Source organism: Tachysurus vachellii, chromosome 7, assembly GCF_030014155.1.
Source record: "Tachysurus vachellii isolate PV-2020 chromosome 7, HZAU_Pvac_v1, whole genome shotgun sequence".
Classification (NCBI taxonomy): domain Eukaryota; kingdom Metazoa; phylum Chordata; class Actinopteri; order Siluriformes; family Bagridae; genus Tachysurus; species Tachysurus vachellii.
The window spans coordinates 18,972,941-18,999,465 of record NC_083466.1 but is presented as its reverse complement, the minus strand read 5'-3'; the positions used below and the strand labels follow the sequence as shown (position 1 = coordinate 18,999,465).

Sequence of the window (26,525 nt, the reverse complement as noted above, 5' to 3'; positions counted from 1 at the left end):
CTAAAAATTTTAAACTTAAACAACATTTTGAAAAATGACAACACAGGAAGAAATTTATACTTTTCACTCCATTACATTTTCTGTAATGGAGAACTATAAATTTTGTTTGTCCACAGTTACCCATGACATGTTTAATGTAGCCTTTACTTAATTTACATTATTTTTGCTCATCTGAAGCAGCCTTAATTATAGCTAGCATGCATTATAATATATCATGGTATATTGTTAATTAAGCTCATTAGCATGAACTACATTTTCTAACTTCATAAATCATAAGTCTAACATTACTCACAAAAAAACAAACCTGTCTGTATACATTGGGCTGTCAAACTCAGCCAGAGACAGCTGTTTTCTCCTCATATCTAACACATCAAATTCAGCCCATGAAAGTCTCAGTCATTAGTTGAGGATTTGACTCATGTGTAAGTCCTGCACTGAGCCCTACATCCTTCAGGGACTCGTTTTCTGTGTAAGAGTGGAAAATAACAGCCATTTAGAAATTCACTTTACTGTCATTTCTTTGTAGCAGAAACCGAAGTGCTCTCCTGTCACACAATCACTGACATTTATGTAAATTAATAATGAACTAAGGAGTGAAAGCTTCTCCACACTGCCTCCATTTTGTGAGACAGGAACTTCGTTCTGTATATACAGTGTGTTAATTAATCTACACAGAAAAAAGAAGTCTGTTGGATTTACATGAAAAAAATATATACATCAGTTGCTTATTACAGTTATGTTTGAGCACAATAGCTTAAATTACAGTGAATATACTGGCGTTATTTGGCAAACATACTTTCTTTTTTTTAATGTATTTAACAAAAAAAAAGATTATTACATGATAGAGACTGCATTAATGTAATTATCTTCTGACATATAAAATCACTTTGCTCCATTTTTTAGAACCTTTTATCAAATAAAGGGAATGCAGGAGGTATAATTTTCAATGAACAAAGAAGTTCCAATACTTTTAGAGAGCGAATATTCTATGGACATATATAAACCGGTTCTCCGTTACAATTCGGCCAAATGTTACCCACCACTACAATCAGTGATATTGTAGAATTCTACATTAAAAAAAAAATTATTATTACCTCTGAAGAAGGAGTGGGGGGTAAATACAACATACAACATACATACAACAACGTAGTACATAACAACTTGTGCTATAAAACCTTACTTCACAAAAAAGAAGGCATCCTTCCACATGTGCTGTATACTGAAAATGACTATCCTAAATCTATCTTAAATATGAGCTAGTGTACAAAAAGCAGTGGTAAAAAGTTATTTAAATGGTTACACAGATGCTAACACAATTTACACATCTACATTCACTGAGATAGAGAGAGACACAAATAGCCCAGGTCAGTCAATGTAGCAAACCTCCTAAAGATCTTTCTTTACAGACTAATACAAATACAAAAATAAACATTCTTTTACCATCATCCACCATTATCAGATATACATATTCAGGAAACAGTTTATTAGGTATACTGGATTCAGACTAAATAAACTAATCTGGTTCATCACAACTTAATTCAACACACATACATAAATTCAAATTTAAACATGTGTCATATACACCAACAAAAGCATCTGATTACTTACCACTAGAGAGCTTTTTTTTTTCAAATCAAAATTGTAATGCTAATAAAGCAAATAGGTTAAAATAATTTCAGGCAAGCAGATTAAGAACAAATTAAATGTTGAAAAAAAAGCTAAAATGTGTAAAAAGCTAAAACATGAATATAACAAAAACACACATCAAATCAAAACAGGCATGTCAGGTACACCACAAACACTTTTAAATACTTTATAAGCTTGCTATGTGCCTTTGTGTTCTCCTTAAAGTTACGGTTATATTTAAAGTTAATAACTGCGTCATCATTTCTATCCGAGGTTAATGTGTATTTCATGCCAAGCTTGCTTATCCAATGTAAACAGTTGCACCTAAAATAAACATTCTGGAATTAATTGGAATTACATGCAACCAAATTGAATTGGGACATTTGACTTTCAAATAACAAATATGCTTACCGATAACTGCCACATTTGTCAAGTTCAAGTTTTCAAAGTTAAGTGGTAAAGTTAACAGACATGGCTGGGCCTGCATGTGCGACCTTTAATTAGCCTTTTAGCTAACGCTTCTGTTACCCTTACACCAAACACAATCTAGCTATATTAGACTAGGGCTCTTTAAGTCAGGTATGCTATTATAAACCTTATAAAGCTGTATATGTATTAAGAGAAAAAATAAAACACATAAAAACACAACAATATTCTGTGTAGCTAATGTTAACACTAGCTAGTTAATTGGTAAGTTAGGCTAACGAATGCTAGCAAGAGCAAAGCACTGTTGTACTTTTCCCTATGTTTCCAGAGCAGGAGGCAGAGTCTATACAGAAAGCTTAACTACTTTCATTATCTTTAACATGACTGACACATGTTTTACAATCGCTTTTATCTAAGGATTTTTTATAAGACTGACACATGTTCAGAAGTTTTAAATTGAAAGTCAGTTCTCCATTTTTTTTCAGTGTACCTGGAAAACATCTGTGGTAACTAAGTACTAACTAATTCATATAATAATTCAGATAATTGATCTCTGCGTAAATCACAGATATGAACGTTTCAATCTCAATTTATTTTTATTGTATGTATTTTTTTTTTGTATATTCAAATTGTATTTGTCATTAATATAGAATAAGAACATAACTGCAATAAAAATGTACCTATACAGAAAGAATGCGGAAATGCATGTATAGAGAGAAAGTATAAACACATGTGAATGCAGATTGGTGACAGAACCAGTATGACTGACGAAATACAATGTAGATGGTTACAGTTATGTTCTGCAAAATCTAGCTGAGGTAGTAAGTGTTGTGCAGAAAAGTCCATGTGGGAAGAAACTTGTCCACATTCTCTCTTCCCCCTTATTTATAGGAAGTGCTTCACTGATCACAAGAGAAAGTAGAGCCTATTGTTCAAACATCTTTCTGGGCTTGGTCCAGCAGCACTTGCTGTAGATAGAGTGCAGGTCAGGGAGCTCGGTGTGGATGGATTACTCAACTGTTCACACCGTCCTCTGGGTTACTCTTCTATCCTGCTTGGTGCTTGTTCTCAAACCTTCTGTGATGCTTCCTGTCAGGTTTGTCTCAAAAGTTCCTTCGCACCTTAAAGGGCAGTTTAAAGTCCCTTATGTGTCTAAAGTGGTAAAGACACTGACGGTTCTTTTTTACAATGAAGTTGATGTGACAGGATCATGACAGGTCCTGCGTGATGTGATCCCATACAGTAGGTATTGGAAACTGTCCACTGTCTTCACTGAGGTCCTGTAGGATCACTACAGGGGTGGAAGCTCCTCTCTACTTTTTTCTGAAGTCCACTGTCAACATCTTTGTCTTGCTGATGCTTTTCTCGTCTACATGTATGTATGACCATCACATCAGAAGTGTAGCATACTACATATAGCTCAGTTTAACACAATGTGATTCTTCTCGCTCCAGTGATGGATATCAATTTGTTTGTCTGTTCGTCCATCTGTGCGTTACTGTTAACAAGTGGTTGAATGTTTAAAGGATTTATATGGAATTACCACTGGACCCATCAGATTAACTGATTAGATTTTGCAAGTGATCTAAAAAGGGTCCAAGCCACATCAGCGTCAAATATCTAGGACCAGGAATCCCCAGTGACACAGCTGCCATTCAGTTCTACTTATTAGTTTTGTGTTTTAAACTCTATTACTCACTCACTCACTCAATTTCTACCGCTTATCCGAACTACCTCGGGTCACGGGGAGCCTGTGCCTATCTCAGGCGTCATCGGGTATCAAGGCAGGATACACCCTGGACGGAGTGCCAACCCATCGCAGGGCACACACACTCTCATTCACTCACACAATCACACACTACGGACAATTTTCCAGAGATGCCAATCAACCTACCATGCATGTCTTTGGACCGGGGGAGGAAACCGGAGTACCCGGAGGAAACCCCCGAGGCACGGGGAGAACATGCAAACTACACACACACAAGGCGGAGGTGGGAATCGAACCCCCAACCCTGGAGGTGTGAGGCGAACATGCTAACCACTAAGCCACCGTGCCCCTCTAAACTCTATTATTATATTTAAATTCAAATCAGGAGATGATTTGAATGATGTCCATTTCCTCCAAATTAGTTTCTAATCTCAGAAGCATATCAGTAATAATTATATTAACGTGTATCTCCATGTTATAACTAATCATAACCAATTTAGGCGTCAGTCTGATTTTGTTAGTAAGCTAATTTACAAATGCAAACAAATACAAAAGTACAAGATATTTAGTGGTATACGAGTTAACAAAAAAGCATCAATTAGTGCAAAGTATTTTGGGTGTTCAACAAACTTCAGTTAGAAATGAGCCTACAAATCTGCTGATGGTGTGTATCCCTCTAAGCCCTGTTTATATTTTTCATTATAGTATAGACTGCACACACCGACACAGCTTGGGCATGTATTAGGAATTCTTTCACAGATGAGTGTAGTGTCCTTGTTGTTCTTCTACCAGTCGCACACACAGTGTCCTCATCATGAGCATCTTTGCTACATTATAATCACTTAGTGCTGAGGCAATTACGCTGTAGTGTCCAAGTACTGTAAAAAAAATTAAGTGTAAATAGTGTGTTGGATAAGATAGGTGTGATGTGTGAGGTTGAAAACGTACCAGTTGTGGTTACATAGACAAATGGATGTGAGCTGGCAGACATTGCTGGGAGGGACTGAGAGAGAAATGGAGATAGAGATAGTGAGAGATGATTCAGTGCTGCTCTTGATTTGGGAATTGTTGAGAGAGTCGTGTACACCCAGTGGACCAGTGAAGTTGCCACAGCTCTTCTTGTTTGGAGGAGATAGAGGGAGAGAGATTGTTTCACATTCAAGGTATTTCATTTTAATGAGACACACAACTACAAGGACGCGGTGCTGCCATTCAGACACTCACCACAACCAAAATCTGTTTGCTTGCTAGAAAGACAGCACAGGACCGGGTCTGGACGTGTCTGGTGATTTCAGGTAGCTGGAACTGAGGCGCTATATAGACTTGCACACACAAATAGCCGTAGGCGGTGAGTGTGTGTGGGAGAAGATGTGCATTTCTGTCTGCTGTACATCTTGTTGCTTTCTTTATCATGGGAGTGAACAGGGAAGAAGGTAAGGAAGGGCCAAAGGGGGAGGAAATAAGGGTTATGTGAAAAGCCAAAGTTCGAGGAGAGGAAGCCTCGGTTCACTTCTGCTTGGACAAGCCGTTTAAAAAAAACGGCTGCTCTATTTGATCCTCCAGATCAGTACATATGCAGGACAGGGAATACACAGTATCAGGATTCTACTGATTCTAGACTGAAGAGTAAAGAAAGTGAAGAGGGAGGGGATGGAGGGGAGGGTGAGATCGAATAAAGGAGAAAAGAGAAAAGCAGAGGGAGAAAAAAATGACTAAGAGAATGAAAGAGAAAGAAGAAAAAGAACATTACACCCCACACCTAGCTATAACCCACAACACAACACAGATCATTTATCTCATGACCTTATCACTGCAATATGTCTGAAATTCATGATACATGACTGAGTCCAGCTTTTTCTCATCTTCCCTTTGAGCCTTTCACCTGTCCTTTCATCTCTTTCCACGGTCTCGTTTATCAAGCTGTGCAAAGTCAAGGAGAGGTGCTTCATTACTGTTGTAGGATTTTTGAAAATCCTGGTTTTACTTTATTCTTTAGTCAATTAGGCTGGTTTGCCTCTGAGTTACATAAATAAAAAAAAAAACAGACAAAAACACAAAAATAGAATCCCACTTATTCTACCTCATTTTCTTTCATGAAGAAGTATTTCAAAAAATAGGTTGCTCACAATCCAATTTAAAAAGTCCTGTTCAGACATTTATTTAAATAATCTTCAGGGTGAATTCCATTCCAATTGAGCCCATTCACTCAGTTCATTTGGGATAATTGTGTGCTGCTGTTTCATTTATGCGAGTTAATTAAAAAAATGCAGACATGTTAAGTTTGGTTTTAATGTTTAGTTGCAATGTTATTGAATAGTGAATTTAAACCAGCAATTCTTGAGTCTTTATCCAGGTGAGATTGAGTGAGATTAACATTCAGGCTTTGGCCAGTAGTCCAAATACACAAAATACAACCACATTTAACTTCACAATCCAACACACACCATTGATTTAGTGACTTACTGAAGTTTTCATGATCTTCTATACTCCAGTGTGTCCACCACCTTGTGTCCCAAGTCCCCTTGGATATGTTCCAGGTTTCCTGTTACTTTGTCGGGATAAGCAGGTACAGAAAATGGATGAATGGATAAGTGCATAGTAAAGATGTTGGTCTTTGATCCCTTGGGCAGCCAGAGCAAATTCATTCTGTTTTAAATCTGGTGCAGGCAGATACAGAGAGATAGTAGAGAAAATGTAGCAGTGGGGTGATATGGGAGAACCCGGAGAGGTTGAAAGCAAGACTACAACTGCCTTCTGGATCAGTTGAAAGGGTCGAGTAGTGAACGGGGAAAGACCTGCCAGGAGTGGGTTACATAAGTCCAGTCTTAAGGTGACAAAAGACTGAACAAAGAGCTGGGGCTATGTGGAGAGAAATGGTCAGATCCTCTTGTTGTAACGGAGAAAGTGCAAAACTGAATCAGGATAGAAGTGTGAGCAGAGAAGGATAGTTGGTTGCCCAGATCTCCCCAAGGTTGTGTGCTCTATAAAAATAGCAACATACAAAATAAGTAAAAACACAATTAGCATAAACAGTTTCAACACAGCAGCATGCTGGATCATGCGGATCTCATCTAATCTCCTCTCCTCTCCATGCTGACAGCTCCTGAGCTGCCTCTCCTCTTTATAGTAGTTGTATTTTACCAGGCCTGTGACACAATTTTCTGCCTGTCCAGCACACAGATACACTTAGATTAATGGAGGCACACACACGCACGCAAGCATGCTTGCACACACACGCACACAAACACACACACACACACACACAAACACACACACACTTGTTGTAGCTGGACTGGGACTATAATGATTAGTGTGTGCTGTCTCATTAGCTCTGTGCTACTGTGACCTCAGTGGGAGAAGAAATGCCTGGCCCATGTTAAAGCCCTGTAAATATTTGACTTTAACTCTTCAGGGCATATTGTTCCCAATTTTTTGCTCTGGTGATCTGTGACATCCATTTCCCAAAGTGTGTGTTTCTTTGTCATTGTGCAGTCCTCTCTAGCTCTGATAGAATGTCTAATTGCCTAAAAGAAGTGAGGGTCAGAGCAAAGCCTGTCAAGAGCAACTGACTGTTAATGGCCTTGCTTATGTCTGGGATTTGAACTTACAGCACCATCCCCGTCTGTCTGTATGTCTGTCTGCCTGTCTGGAGTGGTGGATGACAAGTTCTCATAAACCTCAGATAGGAAAAAGGCTCCCACATAAAATTCAAAATTCAACGCGTAGAGACATTCACAACGAACATTAAGGTTGGAAGGTCATATTTACAGAACCACATACGACAAGCTATTACTTCAGAAGCACATACTTATTTCGTTGCACATTCATTTCCTTTAAAAAAAATTGGCATCTTGGCAAGTAATTTTTTTCCACATCACCGGATTGTAGGCCTATCTGTCATCAGAATAGCTAAACACTTCACTTTTTTTTATTTCTCTGTTCCTCTGCCTAAATTTGGTGCCTTAAATTTCTGCCTAGATTTACTATCTGATTCTCCCAGTCATGATTTTGCTAAACTGTGTCCGGCGACAAGGAGAGAGAACACTCAGAATACAACTGTTGGCAATACTGTTTCACTCTTACTTGTTTTCACACAGTGACCGCTGTCTCTCTATCCATCTGTTTGCTCTATCGCTCTTGGCTCAGCAGGGCCCTGATCGACTCTTAGTTTAATCTTCTGGGAGGAGAGAGGGAGAGAGAAAGAGAGATGAATAGAGTAGAAAAAGTGTGAACCTGAAGTTTGACCTAGCCGTCGGCAGCCTTGCTATTGATGAGCAGTCTCACACGCGCACACACATACACACTTACGGAAACATAATCACACACTGCCATCTCCTAAACTGGAGGAAGACATCTAAAGCAGGGGCCCTGTACAACACACACATCCACATACACACATTCATATGCACACAATGGACCACCTGCTCTCACACTTGATATTATCCACTTGATCTAGGCATAATGGAAGTTCTCCAATTCACATCCTCACAGAATAAAGCCTGTGTGTGCGTGTGTTTATGTGTGTGTGTGTATGTGTTTGTGTGTGGTATATACATGTATGTGTGCAAATTTATGGAGACATTTGTCCTCTCTGTCTTATTTATTCCGGCCATTCATCACTTTCTGCCACCCCCTCATGGTTCACAGTGTGCCCACTACAGCCCAATTAGGCCTTGTAACAATGCCAATTAAGCAATTAAGACCCAAATAACCTGTGTGTCCTGCGGCGATGGAGCTTGTGCCAGCTGCATGCCCGTGCTGTGCCCAGTCTGTGCCTGCTCTAGGCTGCCTACAGGGCACAGGCGTCAGCTGCTTTAAAAGAGGCCCAGAGTGTGATTAAGAGCTGTGTAACCCTGGCTCACAATCAGAAAGGAGGCAGTCTCATTTGCCTGATGTACTCCTTAATGAGTAAGAAGGCTGATTCCAGATCAGATTGGCATTAAACAGAATTTGTTCGAGTTGTTGTCTGATCTCAGGTGCTTTACTCTCAGATCTTTAATATATAGAAGCTGTTATTTGTCACATATACATTATAGCACAGTGGAAAGTTGGGGTGAAAGCAGAAGGTCAGCCATGATACAGCACCCCTGCAACAGAGGGGGTTAAAGGCCTTACTCAAGGGCCAACAGTAGCAGCTTGAACCTCAATCCATTGATCAACAACGCAGAGCCTTAGCCACTAGGGCCACCACAGACTATTTGCATATACAGTAATAATACAACTGATTTGGGAATAAACAACCAACACTTTAGTTAGAAAGCATCAAAAATCTAATCAAATTTCTATCCCATATAATTAAGGAGGGTTATTTAATTAATAATCTGCTAAATAGAATAATGGGCATGTAAACAACCTAAAAAAATGCAATTAGTTCCTCTAACAAATTCTGTGTGGCAATTCTGCTGTATTTTAAGTCATGAAACCAACAGGGATAAAGATTAAAAAACTCAATGCCAGTTCTTTCTTAATTTTGGTTATATGTTTCCCTCATTTTTGACAGTTTAATACTGAAATTGCAGACATCTGTATTCAGACCGCAGACATAACTACAAACTTATGTGCTATTCCGAGAGTTACATGAGTACTGCACAAAAGCCTGCCTCAGTTAAGTATGAATCTGTCCTTAACCTTAAGCATGTTTTTCTTGTGCAAAATGGGTTCAAGTGAGGAGATTATGTATTAAGTCCAGCATTGCTGTCTGAATGTTTAATGTATCCACAATATGCTACACTGAAATTAAAGTTTGGTCTGTAAATACACTAAAAATATACATCTATAAGCTCAGGCCAATATTAAATACATATAAACATGACACTATTCAGACACTATTCAAAGTGTTCAGTCAGCTTGAACATTTTCTTTACCACAAGCTGCTTCAAATGAACCAAAACATGATATTCTCACTCACTCACTCATTCGTCTTCTACCGCTTATCCGAACTACCTCGGTTCACGGGTGTGCCTATCTCAGGCGTCATCGGGCATCAAGGCAGGATACACCCTGGACGGAGTGCCAACCCATCGCAGGGCACACACACACACTCTCAACATGATATTCTGGTTGTTTTAATTAATCAGTTTAAGTTCAAAATCAATAGCATGATGTAACAGATTCATCTGTCTCATCTCATGGATTCAGTAAGTTATGCATAAATTTAACTGAGTACGATATAAAAAAATCTAAATAGTAGGATGTGCTGGATCAGGTGCTATTTAGGAAGCTAATAAGTGTGGATAGTATGATTGTTTCAATTAAATCAAATTTTCAGTGATTAGAGTGATAATTACAACCCATTCATTCAGCGGTTTCTTTGTAATATACTAGACTCCTATTTTCCTACTCCAATGTTTACTTTATTGCTCCTCTTTTGCTTTTGTTGCATTGTGTTACACTTGACAGCACAGAAAAATAATGCTAATTCCTTCTTCAATCTGCATTTTCTTTCCCAGGCATTTAGGCTGTATTTTTAAAGGCAGTGATTTATACACTATTGGTGGGAAAAAATAACAATCGCCCACACTACCACTCAAGTAAAATAGACCTACCGAAGTGTATAAACCATATCTGAATATGAGTCTCCTCATGTAAATATTACCGTTACTTTTGTACTCAACTCGCCAACTTTGAATACATCCCTTGGGAAAAAATAAATAAATAATAAATCACAGCATTTTTTGTTTTAAACGACTTGCATGAGTGTTCCTGTCCTCTCACTGGAAAAAAAAAAGTTGAATATCACTATGTGTTTCAAATACCCCCAAACAGCCTGGCAAAGTAATTAAGACCATTAGACCATTATATGACAGTGATAAAGCAATAAAGCAGGACAAACCAGGCAGAGGAGTATATTCAGACTGCTGATGGTTTCTGTGGTAATAACGAAAACGATGATGATAATGATGATGATGACAACATGAGAATATTGCTTGCTCTTCACTTTCATTCTGTTGATTCTCTTGGATGCATTTATGTTCCCCGGGACTGTGCTCTTCTAAATGTGCGCATATGTGCGTGTGTGAGTGTGTGTGTGAGTGTGTGAGTGTGTGTGGTTTGAAAAATCCTCACTAGAAACAGCTGCTCGCTCACCAACAGCTAACTACTAACTCCAGAGGAAATGTATATAAAACCCGTCGATTCATCCATCATCTCTCATACAATCAGAGGCGTTCAAAGAACAAAGAAGGAGCACTCAGTGGATGATGAATTTGTTTATGTTCTTAATTAGACTTCATCTCTTTACATTGTTTCCTTCACGTACTCTAACTGTTTCCGTGTGTACAACCTTTGTTAGACATAACTGACTGACTGAGCCGTGAAAAAGCTTTATCGTCAGTTTAAAAGTGTTGCTTCTCAACAAATCCCAGCCCATTCATAATTCAGTAGTGCCACAGAGTAAAAAACTACAGCCACGTTTTGTGGAATATGATCTGAAAATGTCACTTGGAATACATTTTCTGATGTCTAGGCTTAACGAAATATAGGTCAGTGTTGATTAGTGTGTTAAACGATTACTTGTTTTCACCTCCCAGGACTATGTTTTTTGTATGCAGCATTAACTTCCTACAGAGGCAAGAAGTAACAAAGTACACTTACTCTACTTAAGACTGTTTCTGTATCTGTGTATCATCTGGGATTGGGTATTGTGACAGTAACTACTGCATTTGATTTGATTCGTGACATACTGCAATCGATTCAGTACATTCTGCATTCAATTCAGTACATACTGCTTTTGATTCAGTACCTGTTGAATTCTATTCAGGACCGTCTGCATTTGATCGATTCAATTCAATTCAGTTTTATATGTACAGTATAGTGCTTTTAACAATGGAGATTGTCTCAAAGCAGCTTCGCAGAACATATACAAGTAAATATACATATACATACAAGTAAATATAATACATTCATGAACTACTCAATCAATTCAGGACCTGCTGCATTTGATTCAGTACCTCAGTGTATGTATGCAGTCTGACTGGGGATGCGGTAGCCTAGTGGTTAAGGTGTAAGTGTCCCTGTTGCAAGTTCAAATCCCAGATCCAACAAGCTGTGTCAACTATGAGATAAAACGTTAGTTTAACTGCAAAGAACTAAGTTTTATACATATAGCACTTAAACTCAGCTCTTCTGTGCCAGACCTGTTGCATTATGGGATAGTTCATGTTGGTTCCACATTGCAGAATCTCATCAGAAGCTGCAGGCCATCCAGGGATTTCTCACCTACTGTTTTATGAATACTGAGATATAATATAGTAATGTAGTAGGGATATTCACCTCTTTACTCAAAAAATCTCAAAAGAAAATCTTTACGTTCTGCTCTGTACATTTTCAAGCACTGCATCACTTTGTCTCTTTTGGTTGTCTTAGGTAGAACCTTGAGTGCGTGTATATATAGAGGCTTTCACAGGAACCACTAGGCACCTTGGAGTGGGTGCTGTATAATTAAAGATGTAGACAATAAAAAACTTCACCTGCAGATAAATATTAAAGTTTACAGCATGAAAGAAGTACCTAGTGGTTACTGTAAAACCTTCTGTACAACTGAATGTCATTGTTGTAATGTTACAGCCTGACCTTCTTCATTGTTGAATGTAACATTTTCTCCTAGCTGGAGAGGTCTGACTTTTTTACTCTGTCTTTCTCTTCTACAGGACTTCCATGCATGATTGCCAATGTGACCAACCCCATGAGGACAGTTCTGGGAAATGGAACGTAACAGACTTTTCTCCTTTGACCTTTGCCACATCACAGCAACCTGCCAGGGCTGAGATCACCACTGGCAGCACTTCACCCTTGTCTTTGTTCTCCTCTCTGTCCCTTCTTTTCACCTGACCCCTTATTCCTGTCCTTTCTGTCCACAGCATCTTGTCAACCTAAAAAAGATCAAGCCTCCTCCACTCTATCCTGGAACTGTCTTAGTGGATAATCACTTCACCTACCACCTTCTTGATTTGAAGGATAAAAAAACAGAAATGCCAAAAGCAGTCATGCGCCCACAGCGCTGGTTCAAGCAGGACTCAGGCTGTGCCTGCAGATTTTACACTCTTAGCTGTGTTTATGTCCTGTGCGTAGCACTGTGGCTTTCACTGGGTACTTGTCAGCGATCTGAACCCAGCGCCAAACACCCGATTGTCAGCACAAACTATGGAAAGTTGCGTGGACTCAAAAAGGAACTGAATAATGAAATATTGGGTCCTGTGGAGCAGTATCTGGGTGTGCCCTATGCCACACCGCCCATTGGAGACCGCAGGTTTCAGCCTCCAGAGGCACCTGGCTCGTGGCCTGAAGTGCGCAACGCTACCCAGTTCGCACCCGTGTGCCCACAAAACCTCCACGGCGTGCTGCCTGAGATAATGCTGCCTGTGTGGTTTACTGACAGCCTGGATGTGGCGGCTACTTACATTCAGAACCAGAGTGAGGACTGCCTCTATCTGAATGTCTACGTGCCCACCGAGGACGGTGAGCTTCCACAATCAGCACAGCACACTGTATATAAGATTAGATAGATAGATAGATAGATAGATAGATAGATAGATAGATAGATAGATAGATAGATAGATATTATGTTACATATATCTAAATATATTAATTATTAATTAATTAAAATTATTGTATTGTACAATAATTTGTACAATTGTACATTATTGTACAATACGATTGTACATTATTGTATGTAATTAATGTTTGATATGAATTATTAGTTATTTTAAAACATGAATTATTAGTTAATTTAAAATGATTTTGCTATTTTAAACAATTCTACGTTATACCATATATTAATAATGATTTATTTTTTACAGCTACTGTACACAAAAGCAGAACAAAACACTTGTTAAGTTGCCAGTCAGTGTGTACCATGTAACAGCTCAGCATCTTTTTTCTGCATTTTGGTTTTTCAGGAGACAAAACACTAAACACATCATGTCTTTTTTTCTCCTTTTCTTCTTCTTTTGTCTCCATCTACAACACAACGCACAGAGTGTCCATGTCCATGTGGTCCAAATGAAAAGATTCTGAGGTGTCTTCAAAATGTTTTTTTTTTTTTTTTTTTCTTATTGAAGGCCTTCGTTTGCATTTGAATGTTTTTTTCAGTAGCTATTTTAGTCTGGCTTTTGATTTTCTTCTTATGCAACTGAATATTCTTTTGAAAACACTTGACATCATGTCTCTCTCAAACACTGACACAGACACAAACACACACACACACAAACACACTGGTGGGGTCCCTATGCAAGGGAAGGTTGTGTGTTAAACTGAGGCTAACATTGCTAAGTTAGCGAGAGACCTGATGATATACATATATGAATTCACACGTGGTATGATCTCCAAAGCTTTTTTTTTAACCACACACTGATGATTTTTCAATTTTAACACAAGTTCACTTCAATGTCATTTCTTAATTTTGGTATTAATAATAACATTTGAAGTTACACTGAACATTTATTAAATATACTGTAAGTTGAGACTACAGAGATTTTGGCCAGGCTGTGGTGCTGATACACAGCACTGGCTTAACTCTGGGTCCATCTGCGATGGAGGAACATTTCATACCGTTCTTTTTTCCCCACATCTTACTGAGGAGGTGAGCATCTGAGCCAAGATCTGGTTAATACCAGTTTGAAAATACAGATCAAACAGTGCAAAGAGAAATCCGTCTTCGAGCACACACACACATCTCAAAGCAAAGGAAATCAAACCAGGAATTAATATCTGAAATGACTGAAGGTTGAGTAAAGTGAGATCAATCTGTCAATCCTTTGTTTCCTTGGGTTTTGGGGTTTCAAAGATCACAAAACCAAAAATATGCACTGAGCTGCTGATTTGTGAGCTCAGGATTTTGTTTTTTGTTTGTTTGATTTTTCTTTTTTTGCAATTAATACTTCCTCTTCAACCATTGGGTTGCCATCAATATTGGCATCAATTTTCTCTGTCAATTGTCCCACACCACTGTTTTTGACCTTTTTTCTTGGTGTGAGATGGTAAAGTTCTCACTAAAACTGTTCTTTATTTTTCTTTCTTATGAAGTCTTTTGGTACTAAAACCTGTTTATATCAGAGTCAACTCCTGGAATAATAAGGGAATGTGCACAGTCTGGAGTGTAACAGCATGCAGACACATACCCACAGTGGATTAAATGTCGAGATAATACAGTGTGACACATCAACATGCAAGTGAAACTCCACTGGGGCTTCACTGAGAGTGCTTGAGTAGGTGTGTGAGTTTTCATAGGAACACCCCTGGTGTGAAAATGGTTGTTTTATTTTCTTGCCTGTCAACAGCAACAGCAGTTTTTAGCTTTGCCGAGCTCCTCCTTCCTCCCTCTCTTTCGCACTCTCACTCTTTCTCTCTCTTTTTCTATTTTCTCCATCACAATGTGTCACAGTATAGCAAATCAGTGACTTCTTTAAACTTTGACGCTATCCAAATCAGCCCATGTGCATCTTCCTAAATCTCTAAATTCCACTTAATCCAGGCAATTTTTTCTAGACATCCAAGCCATACTTTAAAAGTATAATCATGCACACCTTATTCCAGCACCAAAAAGAGCACTTAACATTTTGAAAGACTTACTTACTGTGAATGATATGCTTTCCTATGATCTAAACCGTGTAGCCTGTTCGTGTATGCGTATGTGTGAACTGGAGCGTGAGACCTTCGTGTATTAGTCCATGTGCTGGAGATATGTGTGTTCAGATCCCCATCAGTCAGTGTCTATGAGAACGATTGGCTCACCCTGCTGCACACAGCATGTCCTCTCATATATCTCGCTGCAATCAATTCTCTGAGTGCTGGCCACTGCAATATTCACCAGCTCACTGACGATTCTTCATTCAAAGCCTTCTGTTTAATTCCTTGCCTCATGCAAGCGCTTAGCTGCTGCTCAGCCTCATTTCTTTTGCTATCTTTTTCCTATAATGAGTGTTATGTCCTTGACTTTGCCCAAACATGCTTTTATCTCACACATTTATGTAATTCGCTTCAACAGGGGCTAGATAATTAACTGATAATTGGCTGATCGCTAACCTATGCAGATAAATCACTGCATTACACATAAGAGTTTGCTGGTATGGAAGTATTTTAGGTGATAAGGCTGTATTTTAGGTTATAAGTATTTTAGGTGATAAGGCTGTTGAAGTTTAGTTTAATGCTTAGTTTATTTATCTACACAAAATAATCAAATAACTGCATGTTCGCAAATGCAGTCACATTTGAACAACATATGAAGGTCAATTTTATAACATAATATACCCCTGACTTTTCTCATTGGCATTAGGAGAGGGTGATATGAAAAAAATATCAGATCGCAATCCTCAATATCATTTTCTTCAATTCACCATCTGTATCACATTATATAGAGTAGGATTGCTAAAATCTATAAGCGAATGCAAAACAGTAGTGGGAAAAAAACAAAACTGTTTGATGACACTTCAAATATACAGTCCCCTCCGAAAGTATTGGAACATCAAGCTCAATTCTTTTCTTTTTCCTGTACACTAAAGAGATCTGAATATGAGATTAATATGAATTGAGAGATCAGCTATTATTTCCTGATATTTACATGTATATGTATTAAACAACTTTTACAACTCAGTTTGAACTCAGACATTTTTTAAATTGAAAAATATTGGAGCATGTTCGCTCTGTTAGTTTGATTGTGTAACAAGTAATAGCTTGAAATGTCTCCTGAACGAGTCCTGGGTTTTGTCTGTGAAGACTGCATTTGTTGGTGAAATGGACAAACCAACATCAAGACCAATAGAGCTGTTAGTAGGAGAAAAGTAAACCATTTTGAAGCTGATAAAAGAGGGGAAATTGAGAGCTACGGTATGAAGAAAAATCAACATCAGCAACAACTAAAAGTAACAAATGAAAGAATCTGCTGGTGTTCTAACAGATAGACCCTGAACAGGCTGACCCAGCAGGTGATGACAGAAATAGTGTGAGAGCTGTGAAGAAAAACCAAACAACAGCACTAGGTATCACGATCTACCATTTGAAGAAGAATTAAAGAGCAGGATTATAGAATAAGATGTCAACCGTTCATCAGCAGTAAGAGTCAGAAAGCCAGACTGGAATTCACAGAGAAAAACAAAGATGATTTACAAATGTTCTGGAGCCAAGATGAACACCTACCAAAATGATGGAAAGGCCAAGAAAGAAAGAAAGGATCTGCTCATGACCCAAGACATACAAGCTCATCAGTCAAGCATAGAGGGAGAGGTAGTGTCATGGCTTGGGCTTGCATAGCTGCTCATTAATCTTTATTGATGGTGTGACTCATGATGGTAGCATCAGGATGAAGACTTCAGGCAGATTTTGTCTAATTTTTAAAAATTTTGTAAATCCAATTTTTATTGGGAGAAACGTCATCATGCAGCAAGACAAATCACACTGGCAGCACAACAAAGGACTTTATCAGGGGGGAAAAGTGGAAGGTTTAGGACTGGTCAAGTCAATCACCAGACCTTAATCCAATTGTGCAGAGACTAAATGGAATATCCCCCCAGGAACAAACAACAACTGAAAGAAGCTGTGGTACAAGCCTGGAACATCATCGCTAAAGACAAATGCAGCAGTTTTGGTCAGTGGATCACTGGCTTGATGCACTTATAGCTAGTAAGAGAGCTAACCATATATTGGGCATTTTTTTCTCAAATTTGAATCTGTCTGTTTCTATACATCGTCTCATCTAATACGTGGTAGCTCGGTTGTTAAGGTGTTGGACTACTGATCGGAAGGTCATGGGTTCATACCCCAGGACCAAGCTGCCACTGCTGGGCCCCTGAGCAAGGCCCTTAACCCTCAATTGCTCAGTTGTAAGTTACTCTGGATATGGGTGTCTGCTAAATGCCGTAAATGTCTAATAATTGGGTTGTCTGCCACCAAAGGTGCCATGTTCTACGTTGTTAAGCACATGTAGATGAAAATATCAGGAAATAAAAGTCAAATAATTCTGATCAACTCATAAACACTGAATGTCTTCATTGTACAGAAAAGAAATGAAATAATTATGATGAAAATGAAATGCCTGTGAAAGTCTGTAAATGTGAGCCTGTTTTCTGGTATCAGATTAGCTAAATCTTGTAGTTCAGCTGTGATAACTAGCCAGCAGTCTGAACCTGGTCTTTTATTGGCTGTACATTGCCACGGATCAATTATAGCATATATCTTTTTGCCAGAATTTCTTAAAGAAAGATTACACAATGCATTTTAGAAAATGTGTCTGTATGCATGAAAAAGATTAAATAAACTTTAGCATAGATTGATGCCAAAATGTCTGAATAAAAGAGTGAATGAATATGTAAATACCTCGCAATACAAATGTGATAAATGTGGCCTTGGTGCAAAAATAATCAATCATATTCTTAATCTGATCTGTATATATTAGGGAGCAGGGGTGATGGTGGGCATTAGTGATGAAGAGTGTGTTTGTCAGAAAGGTTGGAGAGTCGAAAGAAAGGGAATTGGATGCTGTTCTCTCTGACAGGAAAATGAAGAAGCGTTTTGCGACAGCACCTGACTGTGTGCAAACAGGGCTTTTTAATGAGCATCAGAGCTGACGGTACAGGTCCTGTTCACTTTGCAGGGATGAGTGCTGCTGCAGAACGGAGAGCAAAGCAACTTGAAGCTATCAGACCACACACACAGAGAGAGAGAGGTCAAAAGAAGAATCCAGGGTAGATTCAAACAGGGCATCTGAGAGAAACTAGGTTATTATCTGTCTCTAGTATATTGATGGTAAATTCTAGTAGCGTTAGACAAGGTCAAAGAGCAATGAAAATACAATAATTGGTCAATTTTTCCTTGTATGTGTTTGTGTAAGACAGAGAGAACAAGAGAGCAGGAGAGAGAGAGAGAGAGAGAGAGATATAGAGAGGGTGCAGATTGTGTTAAAATGCTAGTTTGACAGCATGATAAAGAAACAACCGATCAAGGATTGAAAAATGACCAGGAAGCAAAGTGGATAATGAAGAGAGAGTTAGAGGGAGAGATAAACAGAAAGGAGGGAGAAGTGAAGGTTTAGGAAGCTGAGATTGAAGGAAGATGTTGGAGGGTGCAGAAGGAAGGGTCGCCTTGGCAACCCTGCAGCTATTCCAGCCTGTAGCTGTCAGGCATCATATAAGAGCTGAGTACATGTGAGTGTGTGTGTGTGTGTGTGTGTGTGTGTGCTCATCCATTTGCCTTTCTGCTAGTCTCTCAATAAGGGAATTAGCAACAACTGTGCTCTGCATGCTATTTATAGCTTCAGAGACAAGAAGAAAAAAAAAAGGTTCTCGAGCGTGTGCATGTGTGCCAGGGTGTGTACTCCTGACTTCTGCCGTCATTGCGCAGATGTTGAATTCTCAAGGGCTGATGTGATGTGCTGTCTTATCTCCATTTCCTTGCTCTCTGTGTCAGTTATCTGCTGTCTTGTCCTTTATTTTAGAACCCACTTAACCTAAGAAGCTTCTTAAATACATGTTGCTTGTGTAAGAGATGTACTTGTGTACTCTGTCCTGACATGTACAGTAGTGACACAGATATGTGGTGACACAGAGAGGTCGTTAGTGCTTCAATGGAGAGTGCAGAATCTCAATCAGAATTGTTCTTCTAATCAGCAAGTAGATTTGACTTGTCAGATGTGACTCTACAACCTTGCACATTTTGCCATCTTCAGGTTATGCCACAGATTTTCTAGTTAATTTGTGTCTGGGAAAAAATACGGCCATTTCTTTGCAGTTTTTGCTCACTGCTTTGGCTCATTTCCCTGTTGGAACAAATACAGTGTATTCCTGTACTTTTTAAAGAACAAGGAACCTTTTGTTTCATCAAAATACCTGAGCCTGTGCCATTGCCCAGGTCTGCCCTGTTAGATTGGTTGTTTAAAAACGTAATAGCTCTGATGGTCTGCATTTCTTTGAGCCCTGGGTTTCACCTGTGAAGTGTGCATATTTTTGTTAAAATGGATAAACCGTCGTAAAGACCAGAGAGCCGTCATCGGGAGAAATGCAAGCCATTTTGAAGCTGAGGAAAAAAGCCAATATTGATCAGCCGATTCAACAATTTGGAATGTTCTGAAAAAGACAGACACCATCGGTGTACTAACAACCAGACATTAAACAAGTTTAAGGAAAACAACAGCAGTTGAAACATTGTGAGGTCTGTGAAGACAAACAAAAAAAACAACAGTCAGTGACCTCAGCCACAACCTTTACAGTGCAGGGGTGATTATATCACAGTCCAGGTTAAATGCAGATATCTGGCTGACTGGAACAGGTTTACCTCTTCAATTTGTTTCTATTTGGTTCATCCATGCTTTCTGTGATCGCAACTAGAATTCTAGTTCCTCCTGCTGACAAGTACAGTATGGTGCTACCACCAGCATCAGTGATCAATAAAATGATGTTATGTGGGTTTCGAGTTGTATTTGGTGTGCTTCAACCATTATTCTGTAGCTAGACTTAACTTAACATTAGTCTCATTAGACCACAACTTTCTTTTCCAAAATTTCTCTATCCTTGATCAGTGCTGTAGCAGGAGTTATGGACACTTCTCTGGCACTTCATCTTAAGGATTGTCATTCTAATAGTGATGAATACACAATGATGGATTTCACTCTTCTCATATCACAAAAATAAGCATATTTGCTGACGGAATGGAGAGAACTTTTTCCTGTCAGGGAAATAAAGGAGCATTTTGAGGTAGTGTCTGAGTGTGTGCGGATAGTGCTTTTTTATATAGTATATTTTATGTAGTGTCAGGGCTAAAGGCTATTCAAGAGAAAAGAGACATAGTAAGGTGTATGCACTGGATTGTTCGGGTATTATGCATTTACTAAATATTTGGGAACAGCTGACATTTATGGCATGACAAAGACTGTGAAATTAGTAGGCTGCTGTAATAGAATTGTTATTGTTTGTATAAAAAAATCCAAATGAAACATACTGTGCACTAGAACAGCAATTGGCCATATAGCCGAATGAGTATTTTATATAATTTTTTTTAATATTGTCCATTAACATGACTGTGCATACACAGTATATGTATTTTTATGAAATTACACCCTTAAGTTAATAACTGAAAGACACAAGAAGTATTGAACTGCAATGAAGGGCAATGAAACAAGTACTCTATGAGAATGCATTTACCAAATAAAAAATACTTGGGGCATTTAGTGAATAAGCAAAAGTTGCTTTACCACAAACTAGTCAGAAGAACAGTGCAAATATACACCATTAGGCCTAAAGTTTATATACACCTGACTATACACATACAGTACAGCTCTTTAAACAGCCTATTGCAGATTTATGTCCCCCTTTGCTTGCAAAATCCTCTTTGGCTAAAAGTAGATTTGCCCTTTTAGAAACACAAGCATTAGTGAGGCACTCATTTTGGGCGAGAAGTTGGTGTTGCAAATGATCACAAAGCAGTGTCTTTGAGGTCAGGGTTCTGTGTAGGACACTTCAGTTCTTCCACTTCGGTCTTGGGAATCATGTCTTCATTGAGCTTGCCTTATGTACAGGAGCATTGTTATGCTGGTACAGGTTTGAGCCTCTGAGTTGCAGAGAGAAATTGCAATTCATCAGCATACAAAGACATTTTATACATTTGTGTGTTTCCAATTTGGGCAAAAGTTGTAGAAGAATCACAGATGGACGTGATGTTCAGGTGTCCAAACATTTTGCCCACCTACAGTAGTATAGTTTTATGTTCTTAATATTCTGTGAAGCCAGACTGGCATGAAGAGGCATGTGGGACAAAATGGCAGTGTATTCATTAATATTCAGTAAACTCATTGTGCTAGTCAGGGTCATGGTGGATAAGAGCCTATTCCAGAAACACTAAGCTCGGTGCATAATAGGTTGCCAGTCCATTGCAGAGGACAATTTGAATTGAGGCAGTTCAGAAAAACAATCAACCTACATGCATGTTTTTGAGAGGTGAAAGGAAACTGGAGATCCTGGAGGAAACAAGGACACAGCTCATAAATGTATTTTGTGTGCATGAATTGTGAGAAGCCTTGTCAATCAAGAATTATTCAGTTTGAGTTAAAATGGATTTTTATAGCGTGTTTAACATTGTCATTGTCCCAATCACTGTCGTTGTGCACAGGCATTTTGTAACTACTTTCTGTTCACAAAGACCTTATTACATCATCAAGCAAGGTACGCTCAATTTGGAAAACCATAAACCATCTTTAGAGCTCAGGAACACCTGCTGTACACAACACATCAGCTATATGTGCAGCAGTTTCAAGAAAAGTATCGTTTTAGAGCCATTACATGAGTTGCCTTTGTAGTTTTCTTCACCAGGATAGAAAAACTATTTGAAAGTCTCTATCGGTGCACAATTTCTACAGGTATCTCATTTTTACAGATCGAGCTAAAGGTTATAATACTCTGGCAGTTGTTTGTGAGATGGAATTGCATAGAAATGGAAACGAGAGAAAACCCAGACTCTTGTGGATGCTTTAAGCTGCTCAGGTTATTCCAGTTCTTGCTTTGTAATGGTTTCCCAAACTGCTTCACTCTATTCTCTCTGTCTCGCTTTTGCTATTGCCATCTCTATCATTTTATTTTTCTTATTATTTTTCACAAACTCACACACACACATATATATATATATATATATATATATATATATATATATATATATATATATATATATATATATATATACACACAAGTGTTATTGCCATCTCATGCTGTGTGTCTTCGTTCACTTGTTCCTTTCGCTCCCACTGCATGCTTTTCTTCCTTTTTTCTCTTTCTGCTTCTCAAAGGGTGTCTCTTCAGTTCCTGCTGTAGCTGAGTTGGCAAGTGGCTCTGAATGCAAATAAGACTTACTCATCCTCTCTCTCTCTCTCTCTCTCTCTCTCTCTCTCTCTCTCTCTCTCACACACACACACACACACATACACACATACACACATACACACCTTGTAGTTATAGCTATGCTTTGAAAAAAAAAACTCAGTCAGGGAGCAGGAGCCAAGAGTGAAGTAAGGTTGGAGAGAAAAAGAAGCTAAAAAAAAGATAAATGAAACCGAAAGAGATAAAGTGATATGTCATTTGTTGAATAGGAGAATAAAAGGTACTAGTTTTTCATCTCTTCCTTTGAGTATGAATCATCATGGCATTTATTTGTACATGGCTGTATTCTAGAGTTTGCAATTTAAGCCAAGAAGTTACATCACTATTTTTAGAGACAGGTTACGGAGCAGCTTAATTTGATTACCTGTGCACACGATTCATTTTATTATTAAGGTCATCTGCATCTAATTTGTTAATACAAGGTTGCCAGATGGGGGGCACGGTGGCTTAGTGGTTAGCACTTTTGCCTCACACCTCCAGGGTTGGGGGGTTCGATTCCCGCCACCGCCTTGTGTGTGTGGAGTTTGCATGTTCTCCCCGTGCCTCGGGGGTTTCCTCCGGGTACTCCGGTTTCCTCCCCCGGTCCAAAGACATGCATGGTAGGTTGATTGGCATCTCTGGAAAATTGTCCGTAGTGTGTGATTGTGTGAGTGAATGAGAGTGTGTGTGTGCCCTGCGATGGGTTGGCACTCCGTCCAGGGTGTATCCTGCCTTGATGCCCGATGACACCTGAGTGACCCAAGGTAGTTCGGATAAGTGGTAGAAAATGAGAGAGTGAGTGAGGTTGCCAGATTTCTCTTTTGTAACATAGCAGTTCTGGGTCACAGATTTTCATGCAGGGAAGTGTCTAGTGCACTGCCCTAAAGCTGAAAAGGGGCTTAAAGTACTTGCCTTTAAACTCCAAAAATTAGAGAGCAAATTCGACAGTTAATTGTGCAGACACATTAATGTAGCTATGAGATACTAAATCAAGGCCATGAACTCAACATGTTTTAGATTTGGGTTATATTAGCACATTTTTAAATTCAATCAATTACTGAAATAACAATTTAATAATTTTTAACTGGTTCACTTTCCTATAAAAAACATTCCCTCTGTAAAGGATGAGCTGACTGAACATTCATCTTTCTATACTTACAGTTAAATTGATTTTAATTGAAAAGTCAATCTATTACAAATTCGGTCTTTGAGGTAAGCCATGGCTGTGATTAAGATATTGTCTCATCTGATGCACAAAAACAAAACAAAAAACATTTCAATGAAATTTAAAGGCTTGAAATATATTAATTCATTCATTGCGTATTTTTTAATGAATTTCAACATGATATATTGTGGTTAAATGCGACATTGACCCAGGAAACTGGCTGTAATGTTGCTTCTTGGACAAGCTGTTATATCACAAGAAAATGCTCTATAATTCCAGGTCAGAATCACACATAACTAATTTTCTACAGCAAACTCCACCCCTCTCTTGTATCTGTGTTTATAACATTTACATGTGAGATTTTAAAAATTCTCTCTGAATGTGGCCCATACTGACCATTTAGTATTAATGCATACAAAATAATGAGCAGAAAGTCAGTAAGTAATCATCATATAAGTCTGTAGTTATAAGAGTTTTCTGTTTGCCACATAATGATTACAGAATCCTTCTGCAAGCTGTCCAGATATTGTAGAATGTTACCTCTATATGAATAATCTAATCATGTTTGGCTTATTACTGTGCACATAAATCAGTTATGGCTGGTGGTTTTTAAAATATGAGAAGCACAACTGTCTGTTATGGACATTGATATTAATGTGTGTGTTCTAATATGCTATCACTTTTACAGTAACATCTTGTTCACATCATCTGAGTCTAATAATAAACACAGCCAGGCCGCCACTGACTTTTACTGTACCAAGAGAGATGAATGGACCTTTTTTCTTCCATGAATTCTTCACATTTGACATTAGCAGTGTTTACATTTACATGATTGAAGTCAAACTTTCCGATTAGTAGTCCAACATAACCACTGAGCTAACACTGCCCGACCATTGTCTGCAATTTTGTGCCAAATGCACAAAAATGAAGAAAATGACAGCTATCTAGATACTTCACAAATTTGTGCAAATATTCAAGTAGATTTCTATCCTTACAGATTATTTATTATATGTACAGGTTGTATAGCAAAAACAAGACATACTTGTTGTAACAGCTGATTCGACAGAACCCCTTCCCGCACCCCAGAGGGAGCCCTCACCCGAATTCTAGCACGTCCAGAGCACAGATATTCACCTCCGGTTTATGCTTCTGTCTTTAGTAGGATAAATAACGTGTCCATGCCAACATTCACTGCGAAGTATTGCTGATTATCTGCGTACTAAACCGTGTTTACTTTATATTCCATGTTAGTATTTTTCTGTGTTTCTACAACTTTGATACTTCGTATTTTGCCCTGATTGGATTGTTTGTATTACTGCTTGTTTTTCTGGTTTATCTGACTTTATTGTCTGTTTCCCCATGTTCTGGACTTTTGCCTGTCAATTTGGATTTGGATTTGGATAAGTTTGCCTAATTCTTTATCAAAACGCCGTTCCGCATTTGGATCTCAGCCTCATCATTACACTAGTGTTTAAAGCTGTTTCTACTAGGACACTCAACTAACTGCTAGTGCAGCTTCAAGCCTTTCTGACTAGCATTGATATGTTTGAAATGTCAGTTATGTTCATTACCATTTCATTGATTGGCTTTCAGTTCTGAGGTTCCACCCTTTGTGGAGCACTTCCAATCATGAAGAGTGCTCTGTTTTTTTTCCTCCATGAATGTCAGGATCATTCAATTCAGTTCCATTCAATTTATTTGTATAGTGCTTTTAACAATTCCCATTGTCTCAAAGCAACTTTACAGAAGTATGGAAACAGAAGAGAGAGAAAAAAAAGAAATAAATATAGAAGAAGAAGAAGAAGAAGAAGAAGAAATATGGATAAAAATAAATAAATGAATATATACAATTAAAGTTTAAAATTAAAATTTATATATACTATATATATCTATATCTATCCCTATCCCTAATGAGCAAGCCAGATGCGACAGTGGCAAGAAAAACTCCCTGAGATGATATGAGGAATAAACCTTAAGAGGAACCAGGCTCAGAAGAGAACCCATCCTCATTTGGGTGACACTCTACAGTAAATAAAGTAAATGCAAATAATGTCCTTTCTACAACAGTTTATTATAGTGCAACCGAGAGCTAGTGGGTCATCGCAAACTCTGAGTTCAGCACAGACCTGATTGCTGATGAAGACCATACAGCTGACTGACAGTCTCCTGGCGGCTCCATCCACAACAATCCCATGAGACACTGGCTGACCATGTAGATCAATTCATGTAGACAAGACTCCAACCAGGGGATGAACATCAGGATTGACAAAGTAGCGCCGCAAGAAGAGACGATCAGGCTAGGAACTCGGAACACAGGGAGCTCGGGAGTGGCATATATAGCTCGCCAGAGAGAGAGAGAAAAATTGTTAGGTATGATTGTAATCAGGTGATGGACCTTTCATAACTAAAAGGCTAGAGTCAGAATTTGTGACAGACATGAGGGCTTCCTGGGATGTAAAGCATCCCACCACTCCACAGTCTGCAAACCTGAGCGACTTGCGAGGGTGGTAAGCTGACAGGCTCCAGACATCCCAGTTCACCAAACACTGTATGCCCATGAACCCTCCAGATCTGCTCCATTATCTAAGAAAAGCTATTCATAAAAATTCATAGACTAAACAAATTAGCCTGGAATTAAACACAGAGACTGTGTCTGAGTCCTGAACACTAATTGGAAGTCTGTTCCATAACTGTGGGGCTCTGTGTGAAAAAGCTCTGCCCCCTGCTGTAGCATTTTCTATTGAGGTACTACCAAATAGCCTGCACCTTT

At 38.6% G+C, this 26,525-nt stretch overlaps 1 protein-coding gene across 2 annotated transcripts in view; it reads left to right on the top strand.

Annotated features, from left to right (window-relative positions):
• nlgn2a (neuroligin 2a) overlaps window positions 1-26,525 on the top strand; it is a 166,090-nt gene that overhangs the window by 59,809 nt on the left and 79,756 nt on the right. For both annotated transcript variants that reach the window (XM_060874777.1, XM_060874776.1), the window contains exon 2: window positions 12,409-13,216. In XM_060874777.1, coding sequence (XP_060730760.1) covers window positions 12,730-13,216 — 487 coding nt within the window. In that variant the 5' untranslated portion in view covers window positions 12,409-12,729. The remainder of the gene's footprint in view (window positions 1-12,408; window positions 13,217-26,525) is intronic.